The sequence below is a fragment of the Chaetomium globosum genome, genomic scaffold, assembly GCF_000143365.1.
Source record: "Chaetomium globosum CBS 148.51 scaffold_1 genomic scaffold, whole genome shotgun sequence".
Taxonomy (NCBI): Eukaryota; Fungi; Ascomycota; class Sordariomycetes; order Sordariales; family Chaetomiaceae; genus Chaetomium; species Chaetomium globosum.
The window spans coordinates 5,255,593-5,277,959 of NT_165976.1; the positions used below are offsets into that span (position 1 = coordinate 5,255,593).

A 22,367-nucleotide genomic window follows, 5' to 3' on the forward strand; every position below is an offset into this window, starting at 1 on the left:
GGCCAGCGGCCGGAGGCAGCGCTCAAAAGCTGGTTGTTTCCAGTTTCGTTGCGGGTCGAAAAACAATCGATCGACTCGATGAGCGTAGTCGGATGTTCAATACGCTGTCGCGGGAAGGTGGGCGACAGAAATTCGGGGGTTCTTGACGCGATTTGTGATGGCGACAAGAGGTTGTTGAATGATGTTACGGAGAAGAATAAGGATGGCAGCTCAGAAAAGTTCGACTCGATCAAGTGCAGCGATGGGAGAGAGGCGAAGGCGGCTCACTGGGCTAATCCATTTTTGGGCAAGACCCAGTTTTCCGCACAAAGAAGTTGGCCCGCTTTTGACCTGCAACCGGACGGGCCCCTTCTACCCCTTCTACAGCCGTATCTTACCTTGCCTACTTAATCTTACCTACACAGTAGTTAACTACATAGTTAATAACTACAGCATATTTATAGCCCGGTACCGTGTCTGAGTTGTATTCAAGCCGCCATTGTTCGCTTTCACGTGTTTGTGACAGAACGGTATTAGGTATGGTATCACACATCACATGGGATTTATACAGTTAGGTTCCTGGAACCTGAAACTGCTAAGGCACCTATTCGTGCACCTACTCTCGGAACTGGGCCTCTTACTTTCGCCTGCCTCGGCCTCGGCCAGCTCCACTTGTTTTCTTCCCTGTACCTTTCTCCTCGCCTGTCATTTCCCCTTCGTCCTGGTCTCCGGGACTCTTCCTCCGTAATGTCCCAAGTGATACGTTTACAAATTCTTCTTCGCTGTCTGATTCCCCCAGATTGAAAAGAATTGGCATTCGAAACGCGTCAACATCGTCTCCCAGCCCGGCACTGTTCTCCACAGTCAGGACATCAACATCTTCGTCTTCTTGGTCAAGCCGGCGCTTCTGAATCTCCTCTTGCGGGTGGATGTCGAACTCATCCTCTTTTTCCACATACTCGACGTTCTCTTCGACCTCGACAAAGTCGGGCGCGAGGGCCGACCACCGCTGTGGGCTCGTGACGGACCATATATTGATCCTCCCCGTTTCCAGACCGCATGCTGCGAGTAAAGCGCGGTGCGGGTGCCATTCAATGACCCCCTGTTCCTCCTTCGGCCCCTCCAGCATGCGCACCAAGCTGCCATGCCCCCGTTCCCAGATGTAGAGCTCATGGTTGTTGTAGGTGGATGCCGCAACGTACTCGCCCGTGGCACTGAAGGCTACATGATTCCACGATAGCCTGTTGACGACGTCTTGAAACTTGTGTTCAAGTGGTATTTGTATCGTGTCGAGATCGAGGTCTGCTGTAGAGAGGTTTGGGACAATGAAAGTTCGTATTATCCTGTCCTGAGCGTTCACGAGGAGCTCCTTTCCCGATTCTGTAAGCCGTAGCGTCGTGATAATGCCGCTCGCTATCTTTTCTGAGTAGATGATTTCCCGTGTCTTCGCATCGATGATGTTGAGGCGCCCCTTCGTGGTGCCAGCCAATAGGTGGTCTCCGGCAGCAGTGTAAACGATGGCCGTCGTCATGTGTTTCGCATCCTCCTTGGCATGCTTCTCCCTCACGGCCGCGTCGGTTTCTGTATTAGGCCGCTTGGTGACGGAGGGCAGGACGTACCGCACGTCAGCGGGATCCGTGATGTCGACGAGCATTGGCTGGTCCTCAAAGAGGGCAGCGGCGAACTGGTGGCTGTGGTAGCTCAGTTAGCCTATGTGCTTGATAGAAAAAAAAACCGAAGAGCACTGACTGGTTCCAGGGGTGTAGCTCGGCTCCATAGACGGGAGCGCGGAAGCGCACCTCGCGGTGGCGTTTTCCGTCTTGCAGATCCCAGAGAATGGCCTTCCACCCTTGACACGCCGAGAGCAGATAGCGGCCGCATCGTGACCAGCTCAGTGAGGTGATATTCTTAGAATGGCCCCTGAGCTTCCGTGCCACACCCATAGTCTCCAAATCCCATATTACGACGGTCCCATCAACGCGACCGGAGGCAAGGAAGTCGCCCTTGCGGTTGAAGCGCACACATGTCGAGTGGCCTGATCGGATGGTGTTGGTGATGTTCTCGGGGTAATCTTGGAGGAGATAGTCGTCGGAGAGTAAGAGATTCATTACCGCGTAGAATGTCGGGGAACTGCTTGTAAACGAAGCGGGCGATGGATGTCGAGACGAGGCTGCGTGTGGGATGCAGGAAGAATTGGAGCTGCTGCAAGGCTGCAGGCGGGAGCCCCACAAAAACTGGAGCAGGCAAGGCAAGGCAAGGACGGCGTGGTGCGGCGCATCCGCAATGCCGGAGATTTTCAGCGGCAGATCTGCCGTCGCGATGAGATGCCAAGGGCCTGTGGACGGGATCCCTTCGCACTTCATACGCCCCGCCCCCACCGCGGCGGCCATGCGGGGTTCAAGGTGGTACGGTTTTCTTGCAACAAAACGATAGCCTCAAACGTTTTACATGTCTCATGCGTAAAAACACCCAAGAGCATACCTTAGGTATCTAGCTAGCTGAAGGCATCTCAAGATGGCCAACTCCAAGTATGAAGTCTCTCTCCACCATTTGCAATTGATTACGCGACTAATACTCGGACCCAAGGTTTGAGTATGTCAAGCAGTTCGAGCAACCGGACAACCTGCTCCCGAACACGTGGATCGTGGTCAGAATTGATGGGCGGGGATTCACCAAGTATGATTTCCATGCTCCGTTATGCATGATTGATTCAAGGCCATAAAAATCTAACTCTGATTAAGGTTCTCAACCAAATATGGCTTCGAGAAACCAAACGACAAGCGGGCTCTTGAACTTATGAACGCTGCCGCCAGGGCCGTCATGGCTGAGCTTCCAGACATCACCATCGCATACGGAGTGAGCGATGAATTCAGGCATGTTCCCGTCTAATGTCTCTCTTGTAATTATCTGCTAATACGACTCTTTTAGTTTTGTCTTTCATAAGACATGCAGTCTCTTCGAACGCCGCTCCAGGTAACCAAATTCCCTAGTGAGCCACCCATTGGCCGTTATGAAAGCTAACTCTCTTTCGCAGTAAATTGGTCTCAACAATTGTCTCTACCTTCACTGCATACTATGTTCACCTCTGGCCCATCCACTTCTCAGACACTCCCTTATCCCCTCCACTACCAAGCTTCGATGGCCGTGCGGTGTGCTATCCAACCGTGCAGAACCTACGGGACTACATGAGTTGGAGGCAGGTTGACTGTGAGTGCTTATTTTTGAGTTAAGCCAAGATGGTTCTGATTAAGTCCTAACCTACTAGGTCATATCAACAATCTCTACAACACAACTTTCTGGGCTCTCATCCAGCTGGGCGGTATCGATCCTACCGAGGCCGAAAAGACATTGAAGGTGAACCTGTCTTGCAACCGACAACGGCGGTGAATGACTGATTCATAAAATCTCAGGGAACATTTGCTGCAGATAAGAACGAGATCCTGTTCTCTAAATTTGCGATCAACTACAATAACGAGCCCGAGATGTATAAAAAGGGTAGCGTTGTTTTTCGGGATGTGAGTATTTCGGGCAACGTAGATTGACGAACAAAAACGATTCAACTAACTACGCCTACTAGTATGAGTTGGTAGAGCCTGGCACACACAACGCAACCGCCGAAGCGGACAGTCTGGCGGAGCCGATTCAGCAATCAAAGACGCAAGCCGAGAACGACAAGAAACGGAGGGCCAAAGCACCAATTGTGGTGCAACATCTCGACATTATTAAGGACGATTTCTGGGACCGCCGGCCTTGGCTGCTATCAAACAAACCGGGGAAGGTTCCGAAGGAGCCCTGAGATTAGCTTGTGCACCCAGTCATCAACCAGGCAGCGCCTAACCCCTCGCCCGCTGTCGCCTCATCACAATCGTTGCCGGCCGCGAGCCACTAGCACCCTCGCGAGACGTGGGGGCATATGCCGGACTCGGCACGGCTTCTCAGGGCCCCTGGCAGCGTGAGTTCTCCAAGGTAGCCAACTAGGTAATGAAGCCACCCCATGGTCCACCCTGAAGGGGATAATATACTCGAAAGCCATAGTTCGAGCTCGCCGCCGTTCATCCCTGATCAGACTTTTGTGTAGCTCCCTCCCGCCTCCTCCTCTTAGCCTCCTTCCGTTCCCTCCTTTCCGCCCTCCTAGCACGCCTCTCCTCTTTTGTCTCGCCCGCCTTCCTCGCCCTCTTCAGCTCCTTCTTCGCCGCTTTCTCCACCGCTTTCTGCGCAGCCCTAGCCGCGGCCGCCTTCCGTGCCGCCTTATCCGCCTTGCGCAAACTCCTCGCCGCCCGCCGCGCCCGTCTCTCCAGCTTAGACTCGGACCCGTCCCGTTTCCCCCGCTTCTTCCCCGAGGCAGACCCCGCCACTCCTTCACTATCATCAGACGACGAGGTCGCGGGCGTCGCGTCGGTCGACTCCGCAGTTCTTATCCCATCCTCCTCTTCCTCCTCCTGCTTCGTCCCATCCAGCAACCCGCCTCGCACGAATGAGGCATACAGCCCGCTCGCGCCCGTGTATTTGCCGTTGGGCTGGCTGGCGGCGATGACGTCGAGCTTGCCCTGCGTGACCGACTGCACGACGCTGCCCTTTTTGGAGGTGGTGTCGAGGCCCTTGAGCTTCTGGTCGAACGCCTGCAGCCACCACTGGTCGCTCGTGTAGTGTTTTTTCTGCCCGATGCCGCGCCCGTCCGTGTTGCGCGAGATGAGGAGTGGCTTGGCGAGGCCGATGGCGTCGTTGGTCGGGTGCAGGGAGAAACCGGTGCCCCGCCACCCTTGTGATTTGAGGAGGGCCGCGGCGTCCATGGTGGGTTTTGGGAAGGGGTTGTTGTGGTGGGCTATTAAGGGATTGTTGTTGTTTGGGTTGGGTTTGTCATGGGGTAGAGGGGGTGGGTTATCGACGAGAGAATCGCATGGTGCGTTGGAGGATGTGCTGGTGGACAAACTTGAGGGTTCGAGGTCTGGTCGCGAATTGACGAGAGAGTCGACAAAATTTTGGCTTGGCGGAGATTTGGACTTTGATGTGGGGTTGCATCGTCGTTGTGTTGCATCAATTGCTTGGCGCTTGAACCACCTCCTTTACAGAACACGACTTCATCATCAACCGTATTAACTTTTAAGACAAGGTGACAAGCTAACTGTCCTTCATCGTGGTCTTGGTTTTCTTTTAAATAAATTAAAACAAAAGAAAGAAAAAAAAAAAAAGAAACCTTTTTCCCCTCCTTTTCTCCCGCTTCTTTCTCACTTCCTTTCCCGTCTCCTTTTCTTGTTCTTTTACCTTTTCCTTCGTTCTCTTTCCTAGCTTTCTTTTTAACTTTTTTTCGATCAAACGGAAAACCGCGCTCGATAACAAGAAACTACAAGAAAGGATAGCTACCTAACCAAACCTGCTGTGACGAACCTACTTCAGGACCCTGTCCTGTTAGGGTTCAGCTTCGGTTGAAGGTAATCTCTCAAGGGTGCTTAGGTTCGGTGCAGCCAAAGGGTGCACAACAAAGACTTGTCTCAACAGTAGGCTTCACGAACTTGTAGCGAACTGTAGTTGTGATTGCTAACTGGAGAACTCCCAGAGCTCTCCAGAACGAGTGACTATATACCTAGCTAATTCCTGAGTGCTCAGTGTGCTCAGTTTCCCGTTGTTCCCCGTTTCCCTGATCACACTGAGCACCTTCCAGCCTCTCCTGATTGGCTCCTGAAATGACTGCCTCGGGGCGTCCCGCGCCCCCGAGGTCCCACCTGTTGGCATATTCGTGACACCTGCCCGACCAAACTCCCAAATACTCGGGATTCCCCAACTCTAGTTAGACTCGTACCTCCCAGTGATGATCAATAGAAACTGACATGGTCATAAAAGGAATGAATGCGGGTTGACTATGGAACTATTGGCCGTAGGCACTAATCTCACAAGGGCGGCTTAACGAAGAGCGTACCTCCTAAGCCCATAGTAATAACGACCTAGGCCGTCGCCGGTCTTCTGTTCCACCGTCAGCCAAGCCATAGGGTACAGATGCTTCTGCATTGACTTACAAGGTGAACCGCTCAGTGAATACCCGAGCCATATCCTTCATCGACTCCCAGCTCAAATCTGGGTAAGCCAGCTGGGGGCTGTACCACCCACCCCAGCCATCTCCGTTCCCAACAACACCACCGAGAGCGCCCCAAAGATAACCCAGGCCCGGCCCCAATAGAGCAGCCAGTGTGTCCATAGCAAGATAGAGCCCGAATACCGCAACCTTGCTAACACCAATAACAACCGCAACGAAGATGACCAGGGCCTCCATCACGAAAAGGGTCACTCCCTGGGCGGCGTACAAGAAGACCTCAACTGACCCACGACGGACCATTTGCCGGATATCGGCGACCATCGGGCTGTACCGTGCCAGGAAACCAAGCAGGTACCATACCATAAAGGGATAAATAGCCCACTGCAGCTCGAGGAGCCAGCTCAGCCTGCGCTCCCTCCTGGTCTCGCGCATCCAGTCGTCCAGGCTCGGGTAGTGGTCGCTGTCCCCGCCGGCCTCGTCAACTTGGCCGTAGTAGTAGACCACTTGGGCCTTGTGGACAGTGGTGACCTTTTCCCCGTCTGCGGCTCCGACCTCGGGGTCGATCTCGCCGACCGTCTCAAAGCGTTGCAACATGGGCCAGAGTACGATTTGGACTTTGCCCATGCGGGACGGTGGATGCCAAGCATTGCCGGTGTGGTCGTTGTTGTTCGAGTCGCCGTCGTTCTCTCGGCCCCCTATGCGCCTGCGGGCTGCGCTGAGTTGGTCACGCGCTGAGGCGAGCAGGGCCTCTCCATAACTCAGAAGGGTTCGGTTGCCGTTTCGCGCTTCTCTCTCCCTCTCTCTATCCAACCGCCGGCGGCGCTCAGCCTCCCACTTCTCCCCGGCGGCCAAATCAGCCCGGATGTTCGCAGCCTCGGAAGCATTGTAGATGGTGTCATCGACATGTTCCTGGTCGATATCCCACACCTCCCCGGGATAGGGCAGCGAGAAACGGAAAATATTGGCGGACCAACGGATTCCGATGGACAGGTATCCGGCGCTGGCGACAATTGCGTGCAGGTCCTGGTAGAAGTTGCGTAGCGAGTTGGTTCGGCTGGCCGGGAAGTGCTTGTCCACGATGCCGAGCAGGGGCAGAAGCAGAGACGTGATTTGGAGCGTAAGTTGGTCAACGCAGGGCCAGAAATCCGGTGTCAGGATGTCGTTGACCAGGAGGGCGCGGATGCACTGGGATCGAAGGGCGGTACGGTGGTAACCTGTGTCGGGTCAGTCAAACCAAGATTCAGGGGCACCCAGCAATAGGAATACTGACCTTCAAACTCAAGGGTACACTCGTCCTGGGCCTCGAGCATGCTCTTCTGGGTCTTATCCGCCCCGAACAGCAAGTCATCGAAGACGGCCATCTCCAGCACCTTCCCGATGACACCCGTAACAAGACACTCGCGATGCGCCCTCTTCGTCAACAACGCATCCCACCCACCCGCGTTGTTATCCTGCATGGCCACCTGCCCAACAAACCAAAGAAACTGCTCCGAGAACCCTCCCTCCAGCCACACCAGGCCCTGCTCCTCCCAGTCGCCCCAAAGCCCCGAGCCGGGGGCAGCACCCCTCGCAGCAGGCATATCCCCCAACCCAAAATACCCCTCCGCAAACTCCCTCACCCTCCTAAACAGATGCGCATACACCATCTCAAACCATTCACTCCCCAACTCCTTGCCCTCCCCCAACGGCCACCGCACATCAAACCGCGTCCTCGTCGGCCGCCATGCCCTGCTCTTCAACACCGCCAGATCACGCCGCCGCCGCCGCCCACCTCCCACACCCCCCACACCACCATCACCATCACCACCGCCCCCCGCAACAGCATCAACAACGCCCCCCACAGCACCAGCAACCCACTCCGCCCAACCCCCCTGCCCCGCACCACCACCATCATCACCACCGCCCACATCCCCATCACCACCCCCAGCACTATACCCCGCAGGCCGCAACAAACTCTCCCGGAATCCCTAGCACCCGCGCCCGGCGATTATACCACCTATCCTTGGGCACCGCTTCATACGCGCCATTCGGCGGCGGGGTCGCGTACGGGTCTGAGTTGAGGGCCGAGTCTGGGTTGGACGTTGGGTCCCTAGCTCTAGCGCGGGAGCGAGAGCGGGAGCGGGAGCGGGCTCGGGATGAGGATGAGGATGCTTGGGGTTGGGGTTGGGGTTGTTGGACTTGGGCTCGGGATGCGGTGGTGGTGGTGTTAGTGGTGGTGGTGCGGTTGCGGGTGGGGGCTTGTTCGTTGCGGTTGTGGGCTTGGTGCTGTTCAGCGTCGTCTCGCCGTTTGTGTCGGGTGCGGGTGCGGGTGCCGCGGGGGAGGCTGGGGGCGTAGCCGGAGGTGTCGGCGAAGGAGCCGCCGCGGAGGGGGGGGTTGGTGTGGCGGTCGTCCATGGTGTGTTTGGGGTTGTGTTGTTTCGTGGTGGTGGGTTGGGTTGGGTTGAGTTGGGTTGGTGTTCAGGGTGCGTGTGTGGTCGCTGGTTGGGATGGGGTCTGCCTGGCTGGTTTGATCTTGAGCGGATGGGTGATCTTGGGGTAATGCGAATGGCTTGCTGTTGTTATCTAGGGGTTTTCCCTGGCCCGAAGATGTCGCAGAGTGGAAGAGAGAGGAGGTCAGGCAATTGTACGTTTGGTGTGGTGTAATAACCTGGCGCCGACAAAGACAGTTAGCTAGCTAAGCTGGGATTGGAAAGGCGAGCTCTGTACAAACAAAGGCGGTTCGACGGAGTGGGAAAACATGCGGTCTCCCGCATCTTAGACAAAGACCGCATCCGGAATGCAAACAGAGGCGAACGACCGGAAGCTCACCTCCAAGATTGCATTCCAACCGTGTGGCACCGCCGAGACGAAGCAGAAGGAAACCTTAGCGATAATTGTGATACAGCACTATATTACAGAGGAATAGCAACGAAACAAAAGACTACTCGTGTGGCTGAGAGAACTCAGCTTTCAGACCAACCTCGAGACCCCAAACGCCAGGATCCTAGCCGTGCCGTGCCATACACAGTCCCTTGCCTTGTCTTCGTAACACCCATACAGCGTCACCAAGAGGGACTACACTTAGCCTAGCCAGACACCACGGAGTGCCCACCCTCCAACCTCCAAAGTTACGCCGATAATAGCAAAACATTTTATCCCACCGACTAACTCAAATGACTACGCCCCTACGCCCGAGACATGTGCAAATTTAGGGTGAGCTTCTCGACCTCGCAATCCGCACCGGTCACCAGCTTCTGCCCCTTCGGTAGGCTAGCAATGACGGTGACTACAACAACGGTGGTGATGTGCTGCACGACCACGTCAAAGACGATCGTGTTCTGAGGCAACGGGTCGTCTTTGACGGGCAGGGGCGGAGCTCGGCCGATGTTCTGGCCGTTGACCGTCACGAACATACGGTACTGCCGGCCCTGTTGCTCGAACGGTGCGAGGCGAGGAATGAGCTGCAGCCGGTTGTGGGTGCCGACGTGCATCGTGAGATTCTGGTGCGCTTCTGTCGGGTGTGCCGGGATCTCAACTCGGAGCATCTGGTCCATAACCATACTGGGGTGTGTCCGGAGCAGAACGCTCGGCAGCAGTGCATCGGCGTAACCTAGCAGCGACGTTAGTATCATGCACGCGTCTTTGCGCTAGTTAAATGGTTGAACACCGTGACTGGGGACGTACCTCTACCGGGGGCACGATACTTGAAGTCGTGGATAGGCGGCGCCGGGGCAGGTGCCGGGACAGGCACTGGCATTGGGTGTGGAGTGCCGTTTTGCAATTGCTGACCCTGGGGTGGCTGGAAGGGCTGGGCTGCTATGCCATTTGCAACGGCCAACGGGGCTGGGATATTGCCGTTTGGTCCCGGAAAACCCGCCGTGGGTTGTTGTTGGCTACTAAGGTTCGGAGGCGCCACGCCAACAGCGGGAAGAACAGATGCCACGGCGCCTGATAAAACTCTATTGTTATCGACCTGAAAACTGGCAGCGGTGGTGTTCGCAAGGGTTGGCGGGATGTTGCGGTTGGCGTCCATATTGACATCGGGACGACTTGAGTCGTTTGATCGACCAGTTTGGGGTGCAGGTGAGGCGGCTGTGCTACCTCTAGATCCGCCAACGTGGATGGTGATCTTCTTAGGACCAAGGACGGGGGTCTCTTGGCCGGGTGTCATTTTCAATTTGATTTTGGGCTGCGGCGGTTCTTGCACGACCGCTTTTGCCTGGGTGAGCTCGTCTGCGAAACATTTCTGCAAGCATCATCAATGTTAGTTTTGGGGCCCTCGTGGCTGACCGATGACCGATAGCATCATCATACCTGGAGTTCCGTAGCGAGGGTATGGATGGGGCTTCCCTCCTCGTTGTAGAAATGTGCATTCGTCCAGAGCAGACTCGCTTTCTCCTCGAATACAGCCCAACTCTTAAAGTCGCTGACGCCGGTGGCAGGCTGGCGGCCGTGGATCCCCTTGACGAGCTTCTGCAACCCCTTCAGTGAAAGAGGCGATGTGATGACGGCAAAGTAGTCCTTGTAGCTGCGCGGCGGAAGGTTGATGAAATCCAAAAAGTACGGGTCCCTGTTTTCATTAGCTCCCCACACAACCAAAGTGGAAGAGGTGTGTGGACTCACGACCCGTCTGGTTTTCGGATCAACTCCTCAACAATCTTTTCCTGGGCTTGCTGGAAGGAAAGCCCCTTGTATGACACGCCATCGTACTCGTGGTCTGCCTTGACCCGGCCGCTTCTATCAAGCTTTTTAGCTTGTTCCGACTCGGCCCTGGTCGGTCTGCCGGGGCCTTTCCTCTTAAGGACGATCTTTCTGGGGTTCCCGTCCTCCTCCTCCTCTTGGCCATCTTCGTCCTCTTCGCCCTCAGCGTCTTCATCCTCTTGCTCATCCTCCTCGCCTTCGGCGTCCTCGTCGTCGACCTGCTTCGTGGCTTCCACCGTGACCCTATATGCGGAAGCATCCTCGGATTCAATCTCTAGCTCGGCGAGGTCGGCGGGAATCGGCGTTGCCTGGCAACTGTACCCGGAAATGAGTTTGTACGCCGGGTTCGTCTTGGTCATGTAGTTGCTCAGCGCTTTCCTGACGCGCTCGGCATCTTCGAACACCTCCGAATTTTTGGGGTAGAACTCCTTGGCATTGGTCACCATGCGCTTGAAATAACTCTCCAGTTCCGAGAGATTCTTGAAATCTTGGTTCAGGAGTTTCCGCTCGATCCCTTTCAGCGAGATGGGCATGCGAATGCGCTCGTAGTATTCCTTATTCGTCTCTCGAGGGATAAGATGGTCGAAGTAGCTTGCGACAAGTCGACCGCTGTGTTCTGAGTCAGCATGCGACTTGCTAAGATTGGTTGTAGAGTGACAATGCGCCCCAGCTCTCACCTCTTGTCCTTGGTCCTCCGGATAGTTTCCAGGAAGTGTAACCCGTAAGCGGATGTGGACTCGCGGGTTTCGCCCTGCATGAGGTTGTAATCGGACGGTTGCTGTACCCATGGTTAGTGTACTTTCTTTTTGCAGGCAGAGGATGTTGCTGTGCCTTTGGCACGGGGTGGGCCAATTGAGTACACCTCAGCGCGCTGCTTGTACCCTTTCTTTCTACAGGAGGGCAGTCTGCATCGAAGATGGCTACCTCCCATTGAAATGGCCGCTAACCACACAACTCGATGGCGCTCGAGCCAAGGGCAAAACTGCATTCGCATAGAACTTACCCCTGGGGTCTTCTGCCGCTTCATGGCCCGATCATCGCCATCCGCGATGCCAGCCGATGAGCTCGCCTTCCGTTTGTGGTCCATTTTGCGCCACCACCAACCGACCACGGTATTTCCACAAACGACGATAATGCACGATAACGCGATATATTTTTTTACGGGCCGGTCTCGGGAGCGACGCGAGGGCGAACGGGAGGGGAGGTCGACGTCGATGCGCGGACCAGTTGCTAGTCGAGACGCGTCGATGATGAAATTGGTGGGCGCAAAAGCTCGCACGGAGTTTCTGTTCGACCGCTTGCTACCGGCAAATCAGGCGCGGGGCACTCGATATGCGAGGGCTAGAGTAATTAAGAGGCCTAACACGGGAAGAAAGGCTGATACGAAGAAATGTAGTCGAGGTGTATGTGGACAGACTCGGACATGCCTGCAGTTCCCGGCATCATCTTTGCAGCTCAATCGATTTAGCAAGGGGTGAATCGACTTGGCATGCGGTTTTGGGGGAATGGTGGGCGTACAGTATGAGTAACTCATATGTACTTCGTCGACACTATCAAACTAACACTCGCTAGGTCATGGGAAAAGCCACTGACTTCCAGTGTCAGGTATTATGCATCCTAAAACCTCCTTTCACAAGGTTGCGATGCCCTTTACAATTGCTATTTTGGATTTGTTTTATTCACCACGAGATAAAAATGCGCCAAGTAGGTTCCATATTGCTTAAATCACGAAGCTCATTGCCACAGTGCTGAATCGTTTTAGAACAATCACTTACATAAGCAGAGGTACCTCACCATTTTTAATAGACGGGGGTATGATGGAAACATGACGGATAGTATTATGTTCCGGAATATTCAGTCCTATCTATTGTGGAAACTAGAATGCGGAGCACCATCATTCACAATACCAAAACAATGTGCTTGAATTATCTACAACACCTTGAACAACTCCCCATTGTCACCTTCATGCCATGAGGCCCGTGCCCTATTACCGGATGGGGCGGAGGGGTGAGAATTTTAGCGTTGGGCAGGTGCATCAGGGCCTTTTAGAGATGGACCATTCGATTTGTTTACCTTGACCTGCTCTTGATCCCCCTCCTCCACCCAAGAAATTCCACTCAACGCCAACAGGTCGCGCGCAAAACCCAGCGTTACACCACCCTCCACCAGACCTCGCTCCGATCAAGTAACCCAGCTGATCAGCGCATCGCCAATCTACATCGCAGCACTACCTAGCTTTCGGCGCACCAGAGACTGGAACCAGACCGCTTAGTCGAGCATTACCCCACGTACTTTGCCGCAAGCCCAACCTGACGCGGGGGGTTCGCGCGACTTAAACCACTTTTTGAACGCCTGGCCATCCCCACCACGACGCGGGGCGCAGCTCGAGCATCGCAATATTTGCACACACCGCCATCGTCAGCCACTATCCCGAAACATCACCAGCGACAAAGATGTCAACCCCGGAGCGTATGGGCATCGACTCCGGTCGCCGCAACCGGATCCCGAGGCAGCTGACAGAAGAGGAGCGCGCGCGCCTGGACGAATTCCTCGACGGCATACATTATTCCACTAGGTGTGTTCTCCGACGCGGGCAAACGTTGACTTGGCCCCCCCGAGACTGACGTGTATCAGATACTCCGACAGCGAATACGAGTACCGCCACGTCCAACTGCCCAAGGCCATGCTCAAGGCGATTCCTAGCGACTATCACGACAAGGCGAAGGGCACATTGAAACTTCTCTGGGAGGATGAATGGCGGGGCATGGGGATCACACAGGTATGCACTGCGATGTTGCAAACTGGCTGGCGGGATGCTGATTACATTACAGAGCCTTGGTTGGGAACACTATGAGGTTCATGAGCCGGAGCCCCATATTCTCCTCTTCAAGTAAGCACCCCGCGCGAGACTTACGTTGTATCAAATGCTGACCATCGCAAGGCGCCCCCTAAACTACCAGCCACCGCAGTGAAACAGATAGGAGAGCGGAGAAGAAGATACTGGAATTTGAGTCCTTGGCGTTTTGCATTATCACGGCAAACACGACTACATAGCGAACGTCATTTTACTGTATGACTATGACTAGAATACCCGGATGGGGCAATCGGGGCGTTATGGCCCCCGCGGCGTGGCCTGGTCTTTGATTGGGGCTTGCACACGAGGCACGCAGCTGCTCCGCCCTCTGTACTCTCACCAGGTCTGGCTGCGTGTGGTAGCCTGACCGTGGAGGTGAACTCAGGATACCGAAGCTGGTATGATGGGCTCCAAATCGGAGCCCGAGTGCCGATAGAGGGTTGTCATGCGAACAACGAGGCACTGCTTCTGGCCGTGAGCAAGGCTGCCTGCCCTCCTTCTCCGAGGCCAACTCCGGCGAGGGACCCTACTGCATAGGGATCAACAGCAAGTAATAATACCACAGTTTGACCAATGTTTGTTGTATACAGGGTTTTGCGGTGTATGTTTGATGACGCAGAAATAGAACAAAAAGCGAGGGCCGTTTAAGGGTGGTAGCACCAGCAGGTCATCAAAGAAAATAACCTAGGTAAGGCGGGTTCGGCAGAGTGAAAGCCACGAGGTCCTCTCCCATTGAGCCAGCTCGCAGCATACGACTCTTAACCCCGGACCTGATGATTCCGATCTTGGGATCGGACCCAGTACGGGGCAATGCGACGCCACATGCTGTTGGAGACAAGGGAATATCGGCAGACTCGTTTATTTCTAAGCAATCAGCATGCAACAGATCGTTCGGTCGGCAATTCATCATCTGCTGATCTTCCGTTCTGGACACATTTCACCTTCCTTCGCGGACCCCTCCCCCGCAGCTTCCGCATCTTTCGATATTAAAAGCCAGAGAGAAGCCCGATATCACCTAGAGCCGGTCGATCGCATGATGGAGCTGGCCGAACAAAGCAGAACTCGGGTCTCTTTGAAGGTTACCTGTTCCCTGCACGCACTGTGTATGTTTTTGTTGTTCATTGTTCTTCAATGATTTATTCACATTCCCTCCCTGCAATTCCAGAACCCGCCAAGCTTTCTTGCCGGCCGTCAATCCTGGCCTTTCTCCGTACTCGATAAGCGGCTTATCGCCAAATGTCCTCTTGGGGGCCGCCACCCCATAGACATCGGACCACATCTCTAAGACCGCTGTGTTTCAGGCCAGGTCGCGGGAATCGTCCCCAGGCCACCTCCAAGCTTCACCCCTAGCACCAAATCCCGGCCGGTCTTCTTACTGCGCGCCGACGGGGCCACAAGCCCGTAGCTTTCCAAAACGACCGCAAAACCACGCCGCCAGGTTGTCGTCAATGATGAAGTCGGCTACTCGCCTCTTTTACCTGTCGGTCTTCTCCCTCTGGGGACCTAGGGTCTCTTGCCAGAATTCGGACCCAAATCCAGACTCTTCTTCCAAAGATGCCTGCGCGGTATGCTCTCTTTAGCCTTCTTGGCGTCTTTCTCTCCCTCGCTACCACTGCTGCATCGTCGCACTGCTCCGAGGTGGCTGCGGCTGCGGCGGTCGAGGTTCGCTTCTTTCGTTCTAACGGCTCCGTCTGGCAGATATCACCCCGAGCCATCGTCAGCGACGCATGCGCCTCCTACTCGACCCTCGAGCGGCTGAACCGCAACGTCAAGCCGGCCCTTGACGAACTGACCCAGACGACCGACTTCTTCTCGCACTACCGGGTCAACCTCTTCCACAAAAAGTGCCCCTTCTGGAACGACGAGAATGGCATGTGCGGCAACATTGCCTGCGCCGTCGAGACGCTCGACAGCGAGGAGGACATCCCGCTGGTGTGGCGCGCCAGCGAGCTCGGCAAGCTGGAGGGCCCGCGCGCGAAGCACCCCGGCAAGAGCGCCCAGGCGCAGCAGCCCGAGCGGCCGCTGCAGGGCCGGCTGGGGGAGGGCGTCGGGGAGAGCTGCGTGTTCGAGTACGACGACGAGTGCGACGACCGCGATTATTGCGTGCCCGAGGACGAGAGCGCGTCCTCCAAGGGCGACTACGTGAGCTTGTTGCGCAACCCGGAGCGGTTCACTGGTTACGCTGGCGACGGGGCCAAGCAGGTCTGGGACGCTATCTACCGGGAGAACTGTTTCTCCAGGAGCTCGTTCCCGCGCTCGGCGGCGCTGGGGAAGTGATGTGTCGGCCAAGGGGCCGGCTGCCATGGACTTCAAGGCCGTAATCGAGGCCGCGGGCCGGCAGCAAGTTTTGGAGGAGCAGCGGCAGATCCAACCGCTGACCCCTTTCGTGGCGAAGACGGGGCTGGAATACGAGGACGAGTGCCTCGAGAAGCGTGTGTTTTACCGCGTCATCTCGGGCATGCACGCGAGCATCTCGACACACTTGTGCTGGGACTTCCTCAACCAGACGACCGGAGAGTGGCAACCCAATGTCGCTTGCTACATGGACCGGCTGCACGAGTTCCCGGACCGCATCAGCAACCTCTACTTCAACTATGCGCTTATCACGCGGGCCATTGCGAAACTGGGCCCGTATGTCTCGCAACACCAAGACTACACCTTCTGCCAGGGCGACCCGGAACAGGACGCCATAACACGCAGCAAGGTCATGGCTGTCACGGAAAAGGCGACGAGCGTGGCGCACATCTTTGACGAGAGCCTGATGTTCAAGAACGGGGAGGGCCCGTCTCTGAAGGAGGACTTCCGCAACCGGTTCCGCAATGTCAGCCGCCTGATGGACTGCGTCGGCTGCGACAAGTGCCGCCTCTGGGGCAAGCTCCAGACTGTCGGCTACGGAACGGCGCTCAAGGTGCTGTTTGAGTTCGACAACAACGACGCGCCCGCGGTACCGATCTTGAAGCGCACCGAGCTGGTGGCTCTGTTCAACACCTACGCGCGGCTGAGCAGCAGCATGACGGCCATCCAGGAGTTCAGGGCCATGGTCGAGCAGATCGAGGCGGCCAGCAAGTTCGAGGAGCGGCTCAAGGAGGCCGAGAAGATCAACATTATTCCCGGACCAGGTGAAGAAAGCCGCGGCCACGCCGTTCGTCCCAGGATTCGTCGGGAGGCAGCACCTTCCGAAGCGGGCAGCCCGAGACGCTCCGCCAAGGAGGGGAGAGCCCTGATTACGAGGAGCGGACCATCAAAGGAGGACTTTTGACCAACGAGCTGGGACAAAGGTGATCCAGGTGGTCAAAGTTCATAATGAAGAGCTGGGTCCGGTTTCCCGTCGGTATTGTAAGTTTTCTGTTCTGGAAGTACGTTTTACATTGTGCTGACTTTGCAAAGATAGCAGATCATCACATCCGAGTAGCGGCGAACTGTGGCAGTTCTATGTCGGCCTGCCCGTGTCTCCGAGGACGTGGACCTTTGGGGGCGCGAGGGTGGATGAGCTCTGAGGTGGTTGTGCTTTTATTGGCGTCATTGGCGAGCATTGCATCACGGCCCGGATTTCGGGTCTACAACGGCGTTGGGAGTTGTGGAAAACCTGGTTCTCATTCGCGATAGAGCGCGAGTTCTTTTAGGATGGTGCATTTGGGTATTTTGTACATCACGATGGAGAGATGGGGGTTGACATACAGAAACGTATTTCGCCGTGGTGGTCTGGCAACTAAAATAGAGGTATATACCCTGTATCTGTCTATCAGCCGTCTATAGACATCATAGCCCAAGCAAGTTTCTTGCTCCCTCTCTGCCCGCTCTCGCCCCCGGCCGCCGAAGGGCCACGTTTGTGATCCCATTCCCGATCTTGACCTTGATGGCCTCGACGGGAATCTGCACTTCCCGAAGCTTCTGTTGTATATCCCGCCCACCAAACACCCGCTCCGTCGCCCTCACCAGCTCGTACCTAGGCTCGGCAAACGACCACGCAATCGACACATGAAACGCCTCGCCGACCCGTCTCCCGCCGTTGGCCCGCCCATCCTCGGCCTCGGCCCACTCGTAGAGCCCCGGCTGCCCGTACCGCTTCACCACGGCATTGCACCGGCGCAGCAACCCCGTCAACTCGGGGTTTGGGTTATCACCAGCACCAGCATCCTCATCACCACCACCACCCTCCAACCCCTTCCTCCTCAACAAACTCTCCACCCTCAACACCAAAAATGACCGCCCGCTCTCCCCCGTCCGATGCCACTCCACCACCCCACTCCCCCTCAACCCAAACACCGCCTGCCCACCCCCACCACCACCTACCTCCTTTACCACCTCGTGTCAAAAACACCCCCCTATCTCTCCCGTTCCCACCAGCACGGAGCCTTGGTAAACTTCATATGCAGGCGGCGGGGCCTCGTCCTGCGTCACTGGCGAGGAAACTTTCCGCCGGCCACCTCCGTCCCCCAGACGAGAAAGGGAGTGCCTGCAACGCACCGAACCCTTTCCGTAAGCAACGTGAGATTAACCGGGACCGGACGCCACCTCACATCTACGTGGGAGGGCCGGTAGCCTAGAAGTGCGGGGTCAGGCGGGTGCGGCCATCGTGCTTGAAGGGGTCGTCGTAAGTGGTAGTGCGGGTGGCCGTGGCGTAGAGGTCGTGGAAGGAGGGGGGGAGGGGCGGGAGGGAGGGGGGTGGGCAGGAAGGGAGGTTGTTTTTTGTTTCTTTCTGTTTCGGGGGGTGGTGTCGGTGCTGGATGGGGAGGTGTCCGAGTCGGAGGAGGTGTAATCGACGAGTGCCATTGCTGTTCTGATGGTGGTGGTGGTTTTAGCGGTTTGTGGTCAAGTCAGATTTGGCTGGCTGGGTCTGGCGGGTTGGGTTTTGTTTTTGTTTTGTTTCGTTTCGTTTCGTCTCGTTTCGTTTGCTGGCTTCCGTGTGGAGTCCCCGACCCGGTGCGATGGCCCGGGGCCTATCTCAGCCCTGTCACGGCCACATTTTGGTGTTGTAGCCGTACGATCCCGGGACGACTCAAGAACGGCTCAACCAATGGCGGGTGCGGAGAGACCCGTTGATGCTTTCGATGCACATGGGCGCTTTTTAGTGTATCTCGGGGGATGCCGGTACTGGCTGCGATGTGATGGAAACTTTGTTCTGTTTCTTGCGACGGCTGCCGATTGGTTTGCGCAAGAGTTGGGACGGGAATTCAGGGTCTCTTGGCTTGGGCCTCTCCTCTTACTCGCTGTATCCGCTGCCCTTGCGTGGCTGAAGGGACAGATGACGCTGCCACGGGATGTCAGGAAGCGCAGGGTATTGGTCTGTAACGAAGTCGAGGCAGGCCCTTTTCAACATTCAGACAGATTTGGGCCGCACTCTCGCATTCGCCCGCGCCCGTCTTTGTACGCGCATCGGCCCATCGTTTATTATCAGGTACCTACTCAGTCCTCACCTTCTTTTTCCAAGGAAGAAACCAAATCACTGTTGAAGATATTCCAACTTTGAACTTTCAACTTCATCATTCCAAGCCCCACCTCACTTGGGATCCTGAATTCAAGCTTCCCCAAGCCCCACTGAATCAAGTTACCCCTGCATTAAAATGAGCGACAGGGATTCCGACGGCGGCATGTCTGCTATCGACAAGCAATGGGTGAGCTTTCTCTCCTCGTCAACTCTCTCTCCCTCAAGCTTTTATACATTATTGGTACTCAGCAAGCCATTTTCAAACATCAAGCTGCTTCGCTGTCTATAGCCCACGTGTTTTTATTTTTTTCTTATCCAGAAATTTCTTATTATCTGCCTTGTCAAAGTTTGGCGAGGTCGCGCAAGTGCCGATGACGTCGTCCTTCGCTCTCATTCCTATTCCCTTTTCGGAACGCCTTCCAGAGACTCCTTCATCACCTCCACAACTACAACAATTCCTCCAGAAGTCTTGGGAATTCTTTCCACCAAGTCTATGGTATTATAAGTGGCGGCGGGCTATGACTCACCGTTATCAATTCAAGATGAACACCGAGCCTCCCGGTGGTTGCTGGGATGATGGTTGCCGCTCGCGATCGTCTTCAAGTTGCGTCACTGCATCCCGCTTCCTTTCCATGGCAGCAACCTGCCAAGTTTCAGGCGCAGAGGCGCAATGTTGCCATTCATAGTCCCAATAAATCCCGGCCTAGAAGCTGTCATTTTTCACCATGTTGCCATTTCCGTTCAAAACCACTACTAATATTTGACTATTTGTGCTTGACCATAGGCATCAAAGTACATCCTTGGCCCTCTCTACGACCCGGAGCCGAGCCAAGTCAGTGCAACTCGCCTTGGACCACGTTCGACACAGCCATCGTCTACCAAGCATATCCGTGAATACCTCGGCCAGAGGCACCGAAAGCCAGTTGTCAAGAACCCGGACGAAACGGTGCCGATCTTGCGTAGCAATAGTGTAAAGCGCAAACCCCTCCCCCCTTCGCCGCCCCGGGCCAAATACCCGCCACTCTCCAGCCTGGAACGTAAACGCTCCATCCATACCGCCAACCCGACCGCAGACTCGCTGGAACCAGGGCACCATACTGGTCCCGAGCCAACAGCGTATCGACTCCTAGGCCCAGCGCAGGTATCATGGCTGCAGCAGGAGGAGACCAGAATAGGCATCGTCGCCGTGCCAACTCCCACCAGCCGTCCGAGGCAAAAGAAGGCGGAGGAAAAGATACTCTCCCACGCCGATCCGGCTCACTCAGGGAGCGGTACCCGGGGGATATGTCCCACCGGCCGCTGGCCATGCTCACCAAGCAGCACCGGGCAGCGGACCGGGCGCCGCACCTACACAACCACCGCCGCCAGCAGCCGAGCGACACCATCGACACGCTTGACATCACGGGGCCCGTCCCGTCCGTGTACCACCATAGCGGCCCGTTCGACGCCACCCTCAAATCGCGCAACACCAACAAGAAGTACTCCCCCGTCGAGGCCGTCAAGGAGACCAACGCCAAGGCCCTCAAGGCCACCCCGCCCGAGTACATCCAAGACTCGCTCGTGAAGCACATGCCTCTGCAAGGCACCGCCGTCGTCCCGCCGGGTATGAAGGACATGGCCGGGCGCACCATGCACTACGAAGAGGGCGCCGACATGATGCGCGAGGAGGACGCTGCCGGCGGTGCCTACAAGCGGTGGGAGCACATCGTAGGCCCCCCCCCCCCTAATCTCATCCACCCCCGCGCACGCACACAACCAGCCAACTAACAACCCACCCCATCCCTAGCGCTACCACCCCGACGACTTCAAAGGCAAAGGCGAGCCCTCCTTCTCGCACGACCAAGCCCGCCGCGCCAAACAACCCACCACCGACAGCACCGGGACCGTCTCCTACGAGATGCAACCCACCACCACCGCCTCCTCCTCGTTGTTATCGCGCGACTATGACCACAACGACGACTATGGCTATGGCCATGGTAAGGCTGAGGAGGGTGTCATGGTCGCCGCTGTGCGCCGCCGGAGCGTGAGTAATGCTGCTGACCACTCGCGGCCGCGGGAGGGGTTGGGCGCGGAGGCTCCTGGCTCGTCGGGGGTGCACCGGAGTAATACGGGCGGGAAGAACTTGGCGCAGAGTTTGAAGAGGCGGTTGGGGAGTTTGAGGAGGAGGGGAGGGGGCGAGGGGGCGGCGTACTAAGCTTGTTTTGGGAGAGTGGGATGGGATGGGATTGTGGTTGGGGGTTCATGGTGGGTTGATGTTTTAACGTTTTAGCGGCTCTTGCGGCTTTTGGTTTCTTGTGTTCATTTATAGACGGAGGAAGGGTCTGTTGTCAGGGGTTGATCCCTGCCATATGTTTTGATTTATGAACAGCAGATAGAAATAACTGAAACGCTCTTCTGAAGGGACACTCGCGATAGATGACTGGTCTCGACAGAAGTGCATGTATGTGGCTGACTAGGTTTAGCAAGAGAGATGAGAGATGTAAATAACACCTACATCGACATAAAGCAAACACACCATCCTTGTGACATGTAGCAAACAAGCATGGGGGAAACACCCTTTTTATCGACCTAGAATCGTTAACGCATACATATCCCCTGTGTAAGTAAACAAACAACAACCACCACAGCCACAAAACGACAACAGCCCTCAACCCCAACCCAATCCTCACTCAATCACCTTTTCCCTCTCTCTTCCCCACCCCCTATTTATCCCCCGCTGAACCCATCTCCCCTGCCCATCGCCCGCCCGCCCTCACATGGAGCGCCCCCCGACCGTGTAGAACTACCTGCGCAACACCCCCCTCAAAAAGGGCCAACCCCGCCGACCACAGCCCGGGTCGAAGACATCGACGACGCGTTCCAGTGTAGTCTCCCCGTCACCATCGAGTACCCCGACCTGACCTCCGCTTCTCGCCGCGCCATCTGGGGCAACTTCCTCCGGGGGTCGACCATCAAGAGCTCGCTCACCGACAAGGACATCCACGAGCTGGCCGAGCTCAAACTCAACGGCCGGCAGATCAAGAACGTGCTCAAGACGGCGCAGCTGCTTGCGGCCCCGGAAGAAGAGCGAGACGCTGGACCGGAAGTTTATCGAGACAATTCTGATCATCGAGAAGGAAGCGGCAAGGTGCCCCTGCAGCAGATGATGCATTACCTCTAAGCGGTCGGGGTAAGGGGACGGGTGTTTGGTCGGGTGGGATCACGAAGCAAGGACGGAACGGTACACCCCGGGGCGGGTGTTGGTAAAATCTTGGGGAACATAGTGTGTTTGTACATATACCCATTTATCCAGTGGGCCTGGGAAAACGGGGCCTGTATTTTCCTGGTCATCTATCCGAGAATTCATATCTTTAATCGCCAGTTCAGATCAAACTACGTCCTCTGGCATCCTTGGCTCG

The 22,367-nt window shown here is 56.0% G+C and overlaps 8 protein-coding genes across 8 annotated transcripts; 3 read left to right on the plus strand and 5 right to left on the minus strand.

The window, feature by feature from the left end:
* Positions 1 to 616: 616 nt before the first annotated feature.
* On the minus strand, positions 617 to 2,369 carry CHGG_01705 (uncharacterized protein; the record flags this gene model as incomplete). The annotated part of the gene is made up of 2 exons (XM_001220925.1): positions 617 to 1,670; positions 1,729 to 2,369. The coding sequence occupies 2 exons, from the start codon at positions 2,367 to 2,369 to the stop codon at positions 617 to 619; spliced, it is 1,695 nt and encodes a 564-aa protein (XP_001220926.1).
* Positions 2,370 to 4,031: 1,662 nt separating this feature from the next.
* On the minus strand, positions 4,032 to 4,769 carry CHGG_01706 (uncharacterized protein; the record flags this gene model as incomplete). Its single annotated transcript, XM_001220926.1, has 1 exon — positions 4,032 to 4,769. The coding sequence occupies one exon, from the start codon at positions 4,767 to 4,769 to the stop codon at positions 4,032 to 4,034; it is 738 nt and encodes a 245-aa protein (XP_001220927.1).
* A 791-nt stretch (positions 4,770 to 5,560) lies between these two features.
* On the minus strand, positions 5,561 to 8,401 carry CHGG_01707 (uncharacterized protein; the record flags this gene model as incomplete). Its single annotated transcript, XM_001220927.1, has 4 exons — positions 5,561 to 5,699; positions 5,991 to 7,221; positions 7,278 to 7,630; positions 7,962 to 8,401. The coding sequence occupies 4 exons, from the start codon at positions 8,399 to 8,401 to the stop codon at positions 5,561 to 5,563; spliced, it is 2,163 nt and encodes a 720-aa protein (XP_001220928.1).
* A 770-nt stretch (positions 8,402 to 9,171) lies between these two features.
* On the minus strand, positions 9,172 to 11,774 carry CHGG_01708 (uncharacterized protein; the record flags this gene model as incomplete). Its single annotated transcript, XM_001220928.1, has 6 exons — positions 9,172 to 9,596; positions 9,671 to 10,232; positions 10,301 to 10,556; positions 10,610 to 11,296; positions 11,365 to 11,465; positions 11,691 to 11,774. 6 exons carry the CDS (start codon positions 11,772 to 11,774, stop codon positions 9,172 to 9,174), a joined length of 2,115 nt encoding a protein of 704 aa, XP_001220929.1.
* A 1,366-nt stretch (positions 11,775 to 13,140) lies between these two features.
* On the plus strand, positions 13,141 to 13,541 carry CHGG_01709 (uncharacterized protein; the record flags this gene model as incomplete). The annotated part of the gene is made up of 2 exons (XM_001220929.1): positions 13,141 to 13,262; positions 13,322 to 13,541. The coding sequence occupies 2 exons, from the start codon at positions 13,141 to 13,143 to the stop codon at positions 13,539 to 13,541; spliced, it is 342 nt and encodes a 113-aa protein (XP_001220930.1).
* A 1,554-nt stretch (positions 13,542 to 15,095) lies between these two features.
* Positions 15,096 to 16,800, plus strand: CHGG_01710 (uncharacterized protein; the record flags this gene model as incomplete). Its single annotated transcript, XM_001220930.1, has 2 exons — positions 15,096 to 15,717; positions 15,782 to 16,800. 2 exons carry the CDS (start codon positions 15,096 to 15,098, stop codon positions 16,798 to 16,800), a joined length of 1,641 nt encoding a protein of 546 aa, XP_001220931.1.
* A 500-nt stretch (positions 16,801 to 17,300) lies between these two features.
* Positions 17,301 to 18,926, minus strand: CHGG_01711 (uncharacterized protein; the record flags this gene model as incomplete). Its single annotated transcript, XM_001220931.1, has 2 exons — positions 17,301 to 17,830; positions 18,860 to 18,926. 2 exons carry the CDS (start codon positions 18,924 to 18,926, stop codon positions 17,301 to 17,303), a joined length of 597 nt encoding a protein of 198 aa, XP_001220932.1.
* Positions 18,927 to 20,115: 1,189 nt separating this feature from the next.
* CHGG_01712 (uncharacterized protein) lies at positions 20,116 to 22,129 on the plus strand (the record flags this gene model as incomplete). The annotated part of the gene is made up of 4 exons (XM_001220932.1): positions 20,116 to 20,676; positions 20,756 to 20,992; positions 21,385 to 21,409; positions 21,597 to 22,129. The coding sequence occupies 4 exons, from the start codon at positions 20,116 to 20,118 to the stop codon at positions 22,127 to 22,129; spliced, it is 1,356 nt and encodes a 451-aa protein (XP_001220933.1).
* Between the last annotated feature and the right edge of the window lie 238 nt (positions 22,130 to 22,367).